Source organism: Microcaecilia unicolor, chromosome 11 (genome assembly GCF_901765095.1).
Source record: "Microcaecilia unicolor chromosome 11, aMicUni1.1, whole genome shotgun sequence".
Classification (NCBI taxonomy): domain Eukaryota; kingdom Metazoa; phylum Chordata; class Amphibia; order Gymnophiona; family Siphonopidae; genus Microcaecilia; species Microcaecilia unicolor.
In genome coordinates, this window is record NC_044041.1 from 89391162 (window position 1) to 89406830 (window position 15669).

General features: G+C 47.8%; 1 protein-coding gene across 1 annotated transcript in view; it reads left to right on the forward strand.

Annotated features, from left to right (window-relative positions):
* The window catches only part of ELL (elongation factor for RNA polymerase II), a 321380-nt gene that overhangs the window by 208119 nt on the left and 97592 nt on the right, over positions 1 to 15669 (forward strand). Inside the window, exons 5-6 of the mRNA XM_030217262.1 lie at positions 3827 to 4080; positions 14002 to 14126. Coding sequence (XP_030073122.1) covers positions 3827 to 4080; positions 14002 to 14126 — 379 coding nt within the window. The remainder of the gene's footprint in view (positions 1 to 3826; positions 4081 to 14001; positions 14127 to 15669) is intronic.

The window sequence follows — 15669 nt, forward strand, 5'->3', positions numbered from 1 at the left end:
GGCTGTCTTGTCTCCTGTTAGCTACCATTCCTGTGGCACCTTTTCTTGCCGTAGCCTCTTGGTGGCTGGCGAGAAGCTTCTCCGTTGCTGGAGTTTGAATTAGTCTCTGCTCCTTTTGTGGCCTCTTGGCACCTTGGGGGTCTTTTCTCCACAGTGTGGCTCTCGACTCTTTTTTGTCTCCTTTTGTTCTCTTGGCTCTGTTCTTTCATCCCTAAGTCCAGAGCGAGCTGGTTGAGGAGTACGGTTTCTATGGTTGTACCCTGGTATGCTGCTGCCCTTTTTCTTCATGGTTCTGGAGAGACTAGTGCTCCAGTTAGTTGGTTCTCTCGACTCTGGAGTCTCTTCTTGTTCTGTGGAGTTTGATTCTGTCACTAGGCGTGGGTCTGGGTGTTTCCTGGGCCTTGCTTCCTTCTATGAAGTGTGGCGCACTGTTTGGGGTTGCATACTCCTAGTACTTGTTAGGGTCGCTTCATCCAACCATCTTGCACTCAAAGCGGACCGGCAGGTTTGGGAGTTAGTCTTTGTCCTGCCAGGGTTTGGAGATGTGGATCCTGGTCTAGGAGAGAGAGTTCTTCTCCTTGTTGCTCGGATACGACTGTTGCCTTCCTTTCAAGGGGGGGGGGGGGGGGTCCTTTAGTATGAGTATCTTTTGCTGCTTCTTTTACTACTCTCGGGACAGGGGTATGTAATTTTTCTTTTGCTCAGGACATTTGTTTTATGTCCTATGGCTTCAGTTCCTTTTCTAGTGTCTAACTGTCCCATTTTGGTAGCCTGGTGGTTCGGATATTCGAATCCTTTTCTGCTGATCAGTTTTTTGCTGTGTGTGTAGCTTTGATGATTTTTCAACCTTCTGCATTCTTCTTTTCTACCACCACCCCCCCCCCCCCCCCCCCCCCCCTTGGGAAACTGCTTTGCTACATCCCATTAGTCTGGACTGGTCTGGTATAGATGACAAGGAAGGGAAAATTATGTTCTTACCTGATTATTTTTTTTCCTTTAATCATACCAGACCAGTCCAGGTGCCCTCCCTGGCTAAAGTCTGTCAGAGTGTTTCCTTTAAGTATCTGTGGCTGTTCCATGACGCTTCATTACAGTGGGATGTCCTACAGCACTGCCTACTTCATCTTCTCTATTCAGTCTCCTGCCACTTGTTGTTGTGCCAGCTCATTGTATGACTCCTATTACTTGGTATCACAGAGTTCTTTCCCCGGATTCAGGGGTAGATCTCTATGTGCTTGAGCAAGCTCAGTATGGACCATTCCCTCCCGCTTACTTTACTGTGAGGGGAGATTGCAGTTGCCTTTGGCCAAGCATGAACAGTGAGGTTCTGCATATTGGCTCCAAGAGTTTGCCTGTTTGGTATTAACTGTGTTTTCTTCTAGACTTCAGAGCACCATTGCTTGGCTATTCGAAATACTGAACATGCCAGGCTGCACAATACCTTTAAGGGGAGGTTTACTTGGAACTATTTTCTCTGTCTTCTTCCGCTGGTAGATGGACATAACCCATTAGTCTGGACTGGTCTGGTATGATTAAAGGAAAGAAAATTATCAGGTAAGAACATAATTTTTCCATATATCAGTATATGTTAAAGCAGAGCAGTTCTCACAAATCGAATTTGGGAATGAACCTCTGTACCAGTTAAATCAATAAATCCAATCAAAAATAGGGTTCTAAATGAATATAGCACACATGTATGTTTTAGGAGGAAAAAGCCTCGAGCAAACTCCTGTTTTACTACAACATGTAGTTTAGTCGGAGTTGGACTTCCTCATCATCGGCTAAAAAACCTCCAAAGTGGAACTTGTAAAAGTATTTTATACAAGTAAATTGTGACAAAAGCTTTCAAACTTAGCTTGGTAATCTTGGTCTCAATGCCTTTCTGTAATCGTTGACTGTGATCAACGACAGGCCAGCATTTCGAATTGCTTCTGCTTCAGGATCACAGACCAAGTATTCTGAAAATCAAATATAACATCGTATTAAGAACCAGAATATTGTCATTTTCTTATCTACAACAGTGTGCCTACCTCCGCTCAATCTTGCAGGTGGTCACAAATGAGATGTCGTTCCTGGAAAATGGCGACTTTATTAAAGGACTTTTGACATGATCAGTCATGCTCTAAATCCCTCCTACTCACGTTACCATCTGTCTTAGAAAAGGAGTCACTTAAAAAAACATCCTGACTATAGAAAATGGACCCATTTGATCTTAGAATTTAACCCGTTAGGTACAGAAGCTTTCAGTTTAAAGATCCACTTCTGTTCTTTGCGAAGTAAGGCTCTGCGTTTCAGTGAGCTGTTATGTCCAAAGATCTGCTGTAATACCAGACAGCGAAGGGTGTTAAACTGGTGTCTGTATTCCTCACAATGTAGTGATAAAGGGGAGGTGCTCTTAACAGTTTTAATTGCACTTTTATGTTCCACAAAAAATGTCCTCGTAGTTTGACCGACATAAATTTTATTGCATGGACAAATGCCTGTGTGATGTGTAATTTAATGATTGAAACTACTACTTTCACACATCCATTAACTAAAGAAACTTATGAATTGAAGATCAATACCATATGCAAATTGGAGTTCGTAATTTATTGCATCATTTGTCCATGCAATAAAATTTATGTCGGTCAAACTATGAGGACACTTTTTGTCAGACTTCTGGAACATAAAAGTGCGATTAAAACTGTTTTATTTAGTTGTTACATTTGTACCCCGCACTTTCCCACTCATAGCAGGTTCAGTGCAGCTTACATAGTAGTAGAATTACAAAGTATAATTCAGAGAAAAACAGGCTAAGCTTAGCGGAGTAATGGGGATGTGTGGATAGGTAATATTAAAAGGGAGAGGGGGTAGAGGAGGTAGGAGATAGTAAAACCTTAGAATACTCAGCCCAGATTTGTATCCTAAAACAACTAGTTAAGTATCCTATTATGGGATATAATCATATACACTGCATGAAGATGGGTGATAAAGTTAAGAGCACCTCCCCTTTAGCACTACATTGTGAGGAATACAGACACCAGTTTAACACCCTTCGCTGTCTGGTGTTACAGCAGATCTTTGGACATAACAGCTCACTGAAACGCCGAGCCTTGCTTCGTAAAGAACAGAAATTGAAAGCTTCTGTACCTAACGGGTTAAATTCTAAGATCGAATGGGTCCATTTTCTATAATCAGGATGCTTTTTAAGTGACTCCTTTTCTAAGATAGATGGTAACGTGAGTAGGAGAGATTTAGAGCATGACTGATCACGTCAAAAGTCCTTTAATAAACCCACCATTTTCCAGGAACGGCGTCTCATTTGCGACCACCTGCAAGATTGAGCGGAGGTAGGCACACTGTTGTAGATAAGAAAATGACAATATTCTGGTTCTTAATACGATGTTGTATTTGATTTTCAGAATTCTTGGTCTGTGATCCTGAAGCAGAAGCAATTCGAAATGCTGGCCTGTCGTTGATCACAGTCAACGTTCACAGAAAGGCATTGAGACCAAGATTACCAAAGCTAAGTTTGAAAGCTTTTGTTACAATTTACTTGTATAAAATACTTTTACAAGTTCCACTTTGGAGGTTTTTTTAGCCGATGATGAGGAAGTCCAACTCTGATTAAACTACATGTTGTAGTAAAACGGGAGTTTGCTCGAGGCTTTTTCCTCCTAAAACATACATGTGTGCTATATTCATTTAGAACCCTGTTTTTGATTGGATTTAAAGCAGAGCAGTTTACATTCCCACGGCAAAGTAAGAGGAGAAATAATTTTTGCTTTTAATTTTGGCCCATTGAAGCCCTTCCCTATGCGCTCACTTCATTTTTGTCTCTTTTCAGTTAAGAAGGTTCAGGTGCGTAAACCAGCCCCTGGAGTCCCTGATGCTGTTCCGTCACGGAAGCGGCCAATTCCAGTCAACCTTGCCAGTGCAATAAAGAAGAGCAACAGTGGCATCTCTCAGCGACTCCTCAAAGACAGGATTGTTCACCTGTTGGCATTGAAGCCTTACAAGAAGCCTGAACTCATCCTAAGGTTACAGAAAGATGGACTCTCCCAGCAAGACAAAGATACCCTTGACAGCCACCTGCAACAGGTCTGTGCCAGGGTGTATTGCTGTTGGGCTGCTTTTTTAATCTTGTTTATCTGTTTGATAACTTTTTTTTTGTTTTGTTATAAACAAATCTCAAGTAAACAACCAATGTGCTTGTGTTCTGCATAATGGTTTTCTGGGGAGTTAGGGACACAGAGAAAGGAGATGGATGATGGTTATGGAAAAAAAAATTATCAAATGGACAGAAGATTCTGGCAAGAGAGTTTAGAGAAGACAGAAAAGCAGAAATCAGATAGTGGGACCAACATGATTAGAAAACAAAATAACCAGACTAAGGAAGAAAAAGTAATTATTTCATGATTAGAGTATACCTTGCTTTCATTTGAGGTGCTCATTGGATTCTGGCTTTTCAGTGGTCTCAAACTACAGGGAACCTAGCAGATGTCTTCCAAGTTCCTCCAGAGCTTGTTCAATCCCTCCTTTGTTGGACATTTCAGCCCAGTTTGACTGTGGGACTCCCATTCCAAATTCCACCTCCTCAAAGAGTGTTGACAACAAATGCATCCAACTTTGAATGGGGGGCTCATATGGATGGGCTTCACACCCAGGGAGTGTAGTCTTCACAGGAGACAGACCTCCACATCAACCTTCTGAAGCTATGGATTATTTGGAATGCTCTAAGCTTTCAGAGATCATCTACAGAACCAAATTTTTCTCATCCAAACTGACAATCAGGGTGCAATGTATTATGTGAACAAGCAGGAAGGTATGGGATCTTATCCACTGTGTAGGAGGTGGTACGGATGATACTACAAGCAATGTACCTGACAAGCAAGGACAACAGCCTGGCGGATAACTGAGCGGGATAATGCAACCTCTCAAGTAGTCTTTCAATATGGGCATAGCCTACAGGTTCTTCTAAGGAGGCACCCTCTCGCTGGATCTCTTCACCACTCATCTCAACAAGGTCCCTCAGTTCTGCTCCAGGCTCAGATCACATGGCAGGCTAGCATTAGATGCTTTTCTCCTTCATTGGGGCATTAAGCCTGACTCATTATTCCATGAGCTACGCACTTGAAGACAAAATGTAAGATTAGTTATATGGAAGAAAATTAATTTCTTGTTCACCAGAAGATTTTCTGTGCTGCCCATCTTGCTTGATGTAATGATAGTCATGTTCCATGTGTTAACGCACAACTGTAAATGAGAATACATAAACAGATTTAGAATTAATGTTTAAGAATGTGTAGAGACGGCCATTTAGAAAAATTACTTATATAGCTGTTAGAGAAGCAATATATTTCTAAAAGGTAAAGTAAGATGGAAAAAAGGTTCCAAATATTCTATTACCTAAATATAATCTATTCAACTTGTCTGAAACTAGGGATTTCTCTAGGCAAAGTGTTGTTAAATGGTTGCTCCTGCAGTACATTACCAGTGCATACACATAATTCCTGCATCTATTTTAGAAAAAGTCAGTGTTGGCAGATCTTTTCTAAAATACTACTGGAATTTGACACTTCCCGACCTGGACATCTCAGTTCTGATTTCTATGTTCTATCTAAAAGAGAGATGTATATAGAAAAAAAACATTCAATAAAATAAGCGGAGATAGTTTCTCATTTTTTATGCAAGAAAGCAACTCATACATTATTTTAGCTGAAGAAGAATTCTCAGAGAGCAAACAGGCTATCGCTGCTAGGTGATATCATCCGATAGAGCCTGGTGTGGACACTGACTAGTGATATTAACAGAACTTTCTAGCAGCATCCAACAGTGCATCTACTGGTGCCTTCCTGCCTGCTGGCGCGAGCGAGGGTCCCTGAGTCTTTATTTTTCCAGTGAGCAGGGAGGACGTATTTTCATGTTCTCCTCAAAAGTAATTTCTTTTAGTTTTTTGGCCCTTAAAGTTTCCTTTATTTTTCCATGTTACTATGCCCTTTTAGGCTGGAGCCCCAACTTTGATTGAAACACTGCCCTTTTTTCTGGCTCAAATTGAGTAGTTGAATTTGGCTGCAGTCCTTTTGTCGATGTCCGACTCCCCCTTCCCCCCCCCCCCCCCCCCCCCCCAGTGGCTTCAAAAGGTTCGCCTAGTGTAATTGGTTGATTTCAGTGATGGGCCTGCACAGCTGCTAATTGGGTGCCTTGGACCCGACCATGAGCATAACTCTTGTTCACTCTGTTTGCAAATGCAGCTGAGAAGACAGAGGGCGTGGCAGGTTGTACAGGAGAAGCTTTTTGGTTCCTCAAAATTCAATACATAAGCCTTGGTGGCTGCCAAGATTACAGCATCCACTGAGAGTGCACCCGGCATCAAGGAGGTCTCCACATTCCTCAACATCGGACCCAACATAGAGGGCACGTATGGGTTTGACATCATCTTCATCCGCACCAAAGGACTGCAATGCCGTGCATCAGAGAAAAAGCCCAAGAAGCATAAGCATTGGTCCTCCTTGACGCACAGTGTCCACACATTCACATCGCGCTACTGCCTTGAACAGGATACCCGACGTGACTGCCAGTTCGGGCAAGCAGTCCTGCAGAATTTTTTCGGTGGCTAGAATCAAATAGTTTCAGGTTGATTTGAATTACAGGCCTCGACGTTTGGATTCCCTGTTCTTTCATTGTTTTCGGTGAGCCTGGTAGCTAGGGATTCCCAGTTGTGTGACTGATGGCCTGCTTGTTCTCAGAGACAGTGAAATTACTCACCTGTAGCAGGTGTTCTATGAGGACAGCAGGCCAAGTATTCTCACATATTCTCCCATCTCCTCTTGGAGTTGTATTCTTTAGCTTTTTGAAATGACTGAGGGACCCTTCTTCACGCATTGGGTGGGAAGGCACCAGTGTATGCGCAGTGGGGTGCTGCTAGAAAGTTCTCCGTTAATGCTGCTAGTGAGCATCCGCACCGGGCTCCGCCAGATGACGTCGCCCAGCTGTGAGAATACTTGGCCTGCTGTCCTAGGAGAACACCTGTTACAGGTGAGTAACTTTGCTTTATCAGACAATTCAGTCAACGCTTGTAGGTACATATATTCTTTTTGCAGCATTTGTTCAGTTTGTATGTTTGACACTGGCATTGGCTTTCCAAATAAGGGGGTTGCTTTGATCCTTATTTTAAGGGAGGGGGGAACTGCACAATTTTTCTGGACCTTGAAATATTTGTGTTAAGAAATATCACATGGGGGCATTAGAATGTCATCAACATACCAGCTTTTTGTGTCTGTATATTGCCTTTTTATTTGTATTAAAAAATGCTTCCTTAAAAGGTACAGTGGGAAGGTTGATCATACCTGTATATCTGGGTTCCCAGCTAAACTAGTTTTAAATTATCTATATAGAATTTGGACAATGAGCTGAGTTTCGAGCCAAGTTTCAAGCTGCAGTATTTTATTAAAATTTTCAAAAAGATTGACAAAGCAAAACTTAACTGCAGTGATGCCCCTGAGTCCCATTCCTCTTTTGGCTTTGCTTTGTATTGGCTATGTGGCAGAGGGAGCCCAGATGATGATAAACTTGGAGAACCAAATTCCAGTCCCATTTCCAGTGACTTTGTTCCTGTCGCGTCTCACGCGCCTACCCGTTCTTCTTCTCCCGCGGAGGGCGGGAGTCGGTGGTCACGGCGCGGCCACAGGGGTCAGCGGGCCGAGTCGGGATTGGTGCCCGGTGGCGGCGGCCGCCGGCCTCGCCAGGGGAAGCGCCAAAGGAGATCCGCGCCGCCCAAGATGGCGGCGCTAGAGCACAGCGCCGATGTCTTCCCCGTGTCAGAGTGGGAGGGCTCTGAGGCTCCACCTCCCCACTCCTGATTGGAGAGCCTCGCCCTTTGGGGCGGGAAGGCGCGGGACTTAAACCCCGATGATGGCTGCGATCGGGGCTTCCGGTTTGTATGTCAGAAGCCGGCACAGTGGATTTGTTCAGAGTGCTAGCCGCCCTTGCTAGCTGCCATCCAACGACTGTGCTACTTTTCTTCACAGAGTGCTAGCCGCCCTTGCTAGCTGCCATCCAACGACTGTGCTACTTTTCCTCACGGAGTGCTAGCTGCCCCTGCTAGCTGCCATTCAGAGACTGTGTTAACTTTTCTTCACGGAGTGCTAGCCGCCCTTGCTAGCTGCCATTCAGAGACTGTGTTCACTTTTCTTCACGGAGTGCTAGCCGCCCCTGCTAGCTGCCATTCAGAGACTGTTCACTTTTCCTCACGGAGTGCTAGCCGCCCTTGCTAGCTGCCATTCAGCGACTGTGCTACTTTTCTTCACAGAGTGCTAGCCGCCCTTGCTAGCTGCCAGTCTGAGACCGTGCTACCATTTGACTGTGTTGCTGACTACCAGCCAGGCCAGCCGTCACCCCGCGGTTCCAGCAGTCCTGCTGGCCACCTGCAGCTGGGGGCTCAACCCTTGGTGAATGGCGGCCGCCGCGGGTGAAGATTCGGGGTGCACGGCTGTCCTCTGAGGTCTTTCGGGGCCTCAGGGAACCTAAGGGCTCACCAATAGTGGAAACAGGACAGGAACCGGAAGCCATGAGCTCGCCTACGCAGCCTGATCTACGGGACCTGGCCAAGGTACTTCAGCAGCAGCAAGAGCAGCTGAACGCCCTGTCAGGGGCACTCCAGAATGTCTGCTCTCAGCTTTCAACGCTTCAGGTACAGAACCAGGCCGCTGCGGTCCAGGGGGCCGCAGCGGCTCCCCGTTCGGGAGGGTTCTGCACGGGACCTCGGATCCCTGAGCCGGCACGATATGATGGGGCCCCCGGAGGTTGCCGGGGGTTCCTCAATCAGTGCAACTTGGCCTTCCGGATGCAACCGGAGGCATTTTCTTCAGACCAAAGTAAGGTGGGATATATCATGGGCCTATGCGAAGGGAAGGCCCTGGCATGGGTGTCTCCGTTAATCGAACAGCAGGACCCCATCTTGGATGATTATGGCGAATTTCAGCGCCGCTTCCGCATGGTGTTCGACCTTCCTGGCAGACCCTCTTCCGTGGCGTCGGAACTGCTGCGGATTCAGCAGGGCGAGTGGACGGTGGCTGATTATGCCATTCATTTTCGGACCCTAGCCACGGAACTGCGTTGGAACCAGGAGTCCCTGGTGGCAATCTTTATGGAAGGACTGCAAGAGCGAATCAAGGACGAATTGGCAGGGCGAGAGGTTCCGGGGCAATTGGATGCCCTGATTTCGCTCTGTATACGAGTAGATACCCGGTTCCAGGAGCGAGCTAGAGCCCGGGCAGAACGGCAGAAGTGGGCGCGGGGAGCGGCCCGGACTGGCAAGGGCCCGTCCCCTCGCCGTGGGAACCGGGAGTCCAAGGAGAATGGGGAGGAGCTGATGGTGATTGGCCGTCAACGGCTGGCTCCCTCAGACAGGAAGAAGCGCTTGTGGGACGGACTGTGCCTCTATTGTGGTGAGGCCGGGCATTTTGTCCGTTCTTGTCCCGCTCTGGCGGGAAACGCTTCTCCCAAGGCACCTTGAGGGGAAGGGTCTTGGGGCACTCCGCTCCCCTACCGGACTCCATGGTAACCCTGCCAGTAACTTTACGTTGGCATGAGACCATGATCCGGACCCGGGCCCTGGTGGACTCTGGGTTGGGGGGCAACTTTATTTGCCACGAACTATTGCAACAGATGGGCTGGCCTATGCTGCCTCATCGACCGGCGTTGCAGGTAACCTCCATTCAAGGAACTACATTACCACAGCCAGTCACGGAAATCACCCCCTTTTTGGAACTTCTGGTAGGGGAGGATCACCGGGAAGAAGTTCAATTCCTGGTACTATCCTGGACCATTCACCCGGTGGTCCTGGGCTTGCCTTGGATACGGTGTCATAGTCCCGTGATCGACTGTGCCATTAGGTTGATGGCAGATGCCATGCCACCCCGGGGCCGACTGTATAGCTTGTCCCGGGAAGAATCCAAGGTGTGATGCAAGAGTATATCCGGGAGAATCTTCAGAAAGGGTTCATCTGCCCCTCTATGTCCCCTGCCGGGGCCGGGTTCTTTTTTGTGACCAAGAAGGATGGCTCCTTGAGGCCCTGTATTGATTATCGAGGGTTAAATGCCATCACGGTCAAGGATCGGTTTCCCCTACCGCTCATTCCAGAACTCTTTGATAGGCTGCAAGGAGCCCAGATTTTTACTAAGTTGGACTTGCGGGGGGCCTATAATTTGGTTCGGATCCGGCAGGGGGACGAATGGAAGACTGCATTTAATACCCACGAGGGACACTTTGAGTATCGGGTGATGCCGTTTGGCTTATGCAACGCCCCTGCAGTGTTCCAGCGTTTCATCAATTTCGTGCTCGAGGATTTGCTGAACTCCACGGTGATTGTATACCTGGACGACATCTTGATCTTCTCCAAGGACCCCGCCGAGCATGTGAGTCATGTTCGCGCTGTGCTGCAACGTTTACGGCAATTCCGCTTGTTCGCCAAACTCAGTAAGTGCGCTTTTCATCAGCGGTCTCTGCCATTTTTGGGCCATATTCTGTTACCCGGGGGGTTGCGGATGGATCCTGACAAACTCCGTGCTATTCGGGAATGGCCTCGACCACTGGGATTGAAAGCGTTACAACATTTTCTGGGGTTCGCGAACTATTATCGCCAGTTTATCCCTCAGTATTCGCAACTGACAACGCCGTTGACGGCGCTCACAAAGAAACACGCAAATGTCCGGGACTGGCCCCCAGAGGCGCAGGCGGCCTTCCGCCAGGTAAAGGAGGCTTTCAACTCAGCGTCCATCTTGTTGGCCCCGGATCCAGACAAACCCTTTATTGTGGAGGTGGATGCGTCCGCTTTGGGGGCCGGGGCGGTCCTCTCTCAAGTTAACCCCAAAGGCCGGCGCCAACCTTGCTCCTTCTTCTCTCGTAAATTCTCCCCGGCGGAACATAACTATACGGTGGGGATAGGGAGCTCTTGGCATTGAAATTAGCCTTGCAAGAATGGAGGCATCTGCTGGAGGGAGCCGAGCACCGGTTTACGGTGATCACTGATCACAAGAATCTTCTGTATCTTCAAGAGGCCCAATGGCTGAATCCCCGACAGGCCCGTTGGTGGTCATTTTTTGCCAGATTTCATTTTCAACTGGTGTTTCGGGCTGCTGCTCAAAATACCCCTGCGGACTCTCTCTCCAGAGCATTTGAGGTCCCAGAGGAAACAAAGGAGATCCATCCCATGTTGGATCCGGCATGTCTCAGTGCAGCCGCGGGGGGGCTCGCTCCTACAAAAGAATTAGTGCTGCCTGCCGATCGAGAAAAAGTAATGCAATGGGGACATTCGTCCAAATGGGCCGGGCATTTCGGATATCACAAGACCCTCCGTTTTATTGCAAGACAGTATCGGTGGCCTCTAATGAGGCGAGACATTCTCCAATTCGTCACCTCCTGTCCAGTCTGCGCCCGGACTAAGCCGGTAACTGGGCACGGACTTGCAACCGCTGTCTGTACCGACAGCCCCTTGGACGGAGTTATCCATGGATTTCATCACCGACCTCCCCAGCTCCCGGGGACACACAGTGATTTGGGTTGTGGTTGACCGTTTTTCCAAGATGGCCCATTTCGTCCCATTGCCGGAACTTCCATCGGCGGCTGCCTTAGCCCAACACTTCAACACATTTTTCGGCTTCATGGGCTGCCCACTCGAATCATCAGCGATCGAGGACCCCAATTCACCTCACGTTTCTGGAGAGCCTTGTGCGCGGCTCTGGGAGTTAAAACTAATTTTTCTTCGGCCTACCATCCCCAGACCAATGGAATGGTCGAACGGATTAATCAAACTTTGAAGGGGTTTTTGCGGGCCTTCGTCAATAAGCGTCAAGATAACTGGACCTCTTTGCTTCCTTGGGCCGAGTTTGCCTACAACCACAGCGATCACTCGGCCTCGGGGAACTCCCCTTTTTTCTTAGTGTATGGGCGACATCCTCGGCTTCCAGCACCATTTCCTTCTGATTCCCCAGCGCCCATGGTTACTCAGACCTTAACTGACCTACAGAAGGTCTGGGAAATGACTCAAGCGCAACTACAACGAGCGGCTGCCAAGTACAAGAGTTTTGCTGATCGCCACCGGAGAACTGTCCCGGCCTTACAACCGGGCCAGAAGGTATGGCTCAGTACAAAACACCTGAGACTTCGCGTTCCCTCGCGAAGATTGGGACCCCGGTATATTGGGCCCTTTCCGATCCAATCTCGGATTGGAGCGGTCACGTACAGGTTGCGCCTACCAAGTACTCTGCAAGTACATAATGCCTTTCACATCTCATTGCTGAAGAGTTTCCGAGGCTCTCGGTGGCACCCACAAAACCAGGAGACGGTGGCCCCCGAGGCGGATCCTGATCCGGAGTATGAAGTGGAAGACATCCTGGACTCCCGGAGGCGACGGGGGAAGTTGTACTATTTGCTGGCATGGAAGCATTTCGGATCCGAAGACAACTCCTGGGAACCCGCTATCAACGTACATGCCCCGGACTTGGTAAGGGCTTTCCACACACGGTTCCCTCGTAAACCGGGCCCCGGAGGAGAGGGGGCATCCGGGGGAGATACTGTCGCGTCTCACGCGCCTACCCGTTCTTCTTCTCCCGCGGAGGGCGGGAGTTGGTGGTCACGGCGCGGCCGCGGGGGTCAGCGGGCCGAGTCGGGATCGGTGCCCGGCGGCGGCGACCGCCGGCCTCGCCAGGGGAAGCGCCAAAGGAGATCCGTGCCGCCCAAGATGGCGGCGCTAGAGCACAGCGCCGATGTCTTCCCCATGTCAGAGTGGGAGGGCTCTGAGGCTCCACCTCCCCACTCCTGATTGGAGAGCCTCGCCCTTTGGGGCGGGAAGGTGCGGGACTTAAACCCCGATGATGGCTGCCATCGGGGCTTCCGGTTCGTATGTCAGAAGCCGGCACAGTGGATTTGTTCAGAGTGCTAGCCGCCCTTGCTAGCTGCCATCCAACGACTGTGCTACTTTTCCTCACGGAGTGCTAGCCGCCCCTGCTAGCTGCCATTCAGAGACTGTGTTCACTTTTCTTCACGGAGTGCTAGCCGCCCTTGCTAGCTGCCATTCAGAGACTGTGTTCACTTTTCTTCACGGAGTGCTAGCCGCCCCTGCTAGCTGCCATTCAGAGACTGTGTTCACTTTTCTTCACGGAGTGCTAGCCACCCCTGCTAGCTGCCATTCAGAGACTGTGTTCACTTTTCTTCACGGAGTGCTAGCCACCCCTGCTAGCTGCCATTCAGAGTCTATGTTCACTTTTCTTCACGGAGTGCTAGCCGCCCTTGCTAGCTGCCATTCAGAGTCTATGTTCACTTTTCTTCACGGAGTGCTAGCCACCCCTGCTAGCTGCCATTCAGAGACTGTGTTAACTTTTCCTCACGGAGTGCTAGCCGCCCTTGCTAGCTGCCATTCAGAGACTGTGTTAACTTTTCCTCACGGAGTGCTAGCCGCCCTTGCTAGCTGCCATTCAGCGACTGTGCTACTTTTCTTCACAGAGTGCTAGCCGCCCTTGCTAGCTGCCATTCAGCGACTGTGCTACTTTTCTTCACAGAGTGCTAGCCGCCCTTGCTAGCTGCCAGTCTGAGACCGTGCTACCATTTGACTGTGTTGCTGACTACCAGCCAGGCCAGCCGTCACCCCGCGGTTCCAGCAGTCCTGCTGGCCGCCTGCAGCTGGGGGCTCAACCCTTGGTGAACGGCGGCCGCCGCGGGTGAAGATTCAGGGTGCACGGCTGTCCTCTGAGGTCTTTCGGGGCCTCAGGGAACCTAAGGGCTCACCAATAGTGGAAACAGGACAGTTCCTTGTGCCCAAATAAAGATTCTTGATCATTTTGAGACTCTCTGTAACATGTAACTTGCTTCCTTGGGTGTTAGGTGCACTGGCAATGCTTGGTAAAGACTAGATAATACTGAAATAAAACAGTTACATCATTGCAGTACCTTCATGTTTATGTGCATGACTTAAGCCCTGAATTCTGATCACTGCTGACATAACTATTTCTTTCATCTTTCCAGGTTGCAAATCTTAGTGCCAAGGACAACACATATACATTGAAAGACTGTTTATATAAAGATATACAGAAGGACTGGCCAGGATACACTGAAGGAGATCAGCAGTCACTGAAAAGGATACTTGTTCGGTAATTATTCTTTGTTCAGTGGTAATAGTGAGCTCTGTTGTTCAACAGTGAGGTGCTCATAATATGTCAAAGAAGCAAATCTCTTGAGATACAAAGTGGTTGGAAATACCACTTGCTGAAACCCATATATCATCTTGCTGCTGGCAGAAAGAATACAGATCCCTCTGCAGTAGGATGGCACATGCTACCATTACAACAAAAAAAGCAAACACTGGGCCTTCAGGATTGAGAAAAATGTAGTCCTTTAATATGACATAGACCTGACACAGGCCGTGTTTCGGCGTACAACTGCCTGCATCAGGGGTCAATAAATTCCTATTAGTCAACTTGCGGGTTATTGCGCAAGAGGTAGGTAAAACAATTGGGGTAGAACTCCCGTTGTGTTAACAGCTCATTTGTATTCGAAAAGACACCTCCAGTGATAAAACCCGCCAAAACTAGCGCAAGAGGTAGGTAAAACAATCGGGGTAGAACTCCCGTTGTGTTAACAGCTCATTTGTATTCGAAAAGACGCCTCCAGTGATAAAAACCGCCAAAACAATAACCCGCAAGTTGACTAATAGGAATTTATTGACCCCTGATGCAGGCAGTTGTACGCCGAAACACGGCCCGTGTCGGGTCTATGTCATATTAAAGGACTACATTTTTCTCAATCCTGATGGCCCAGTGTTTGCTTTTTTTGTTGGCTTGGTTGTATTTGTATGCTGTTTTCCCTCTCTTCTGTGACTACATGCTACCATTAGCCAGCGGTTAAGGAGAGGTTGGAGATGCTGATAAAATGCTGAAAGATTGCTGGTTAATTTTGCTGGCCAGCTTTGTACCTGTTGTCATGCAACCAGACCTTTTGTAGTTCAGTCATTATATAATGTCTCTAAGGAGAAGAGAACCTGATAAAGCTGGAATTCCATACTATATGCTCCTGCAACTTTATTTTTTCTTTATTCACACTGACTCCATAGTAGCAGTTCCATGGTCAAATAGGAGGAGACATCCCCTTTGTATATCTTGATTAAGTGTCTATTTAATGCCTTTTCAGAATAAGTTTCCTGTTTGTTTTTTTGATTCTTTTTCTGGTGCAGCTCTCTCATCAGGACTTCAAAATGTGAGAGCTAAGATTTCATCTCTGGTCCTCATTCTACCTCATAGCAAGAGCAGGACAAATCGTTCTTCAACTTGGAAAATAGATGCCTGAGAAAGGATATGATAAAAGTTAATAAAATGAGTGGGGCAGAATGAATAAATAGGGAATGGTTGTTTAACCTGTCAAACAACATAAAAAAGGGGAAACACTGAAACTGGTAACAGATTACAAACAAATTGTAGGAAAACATGTATTTTTTTTCACATAGTATGTAGTAAAGCTAAGGAATCTATTGAATGATGCACTCGAGGTAACCAAAATAGTGAGATTCAGTAGAGGATTAAATAGGTTTCTGGAGGAAAAGTCCATAAAGTATTAGCTAGTTAGGCTTGGGAGAACCATTCTTCATTTCTGGAAAAGAACTATGGGAAATAGATCTACTTTTTGGTATCTTTGGGTACT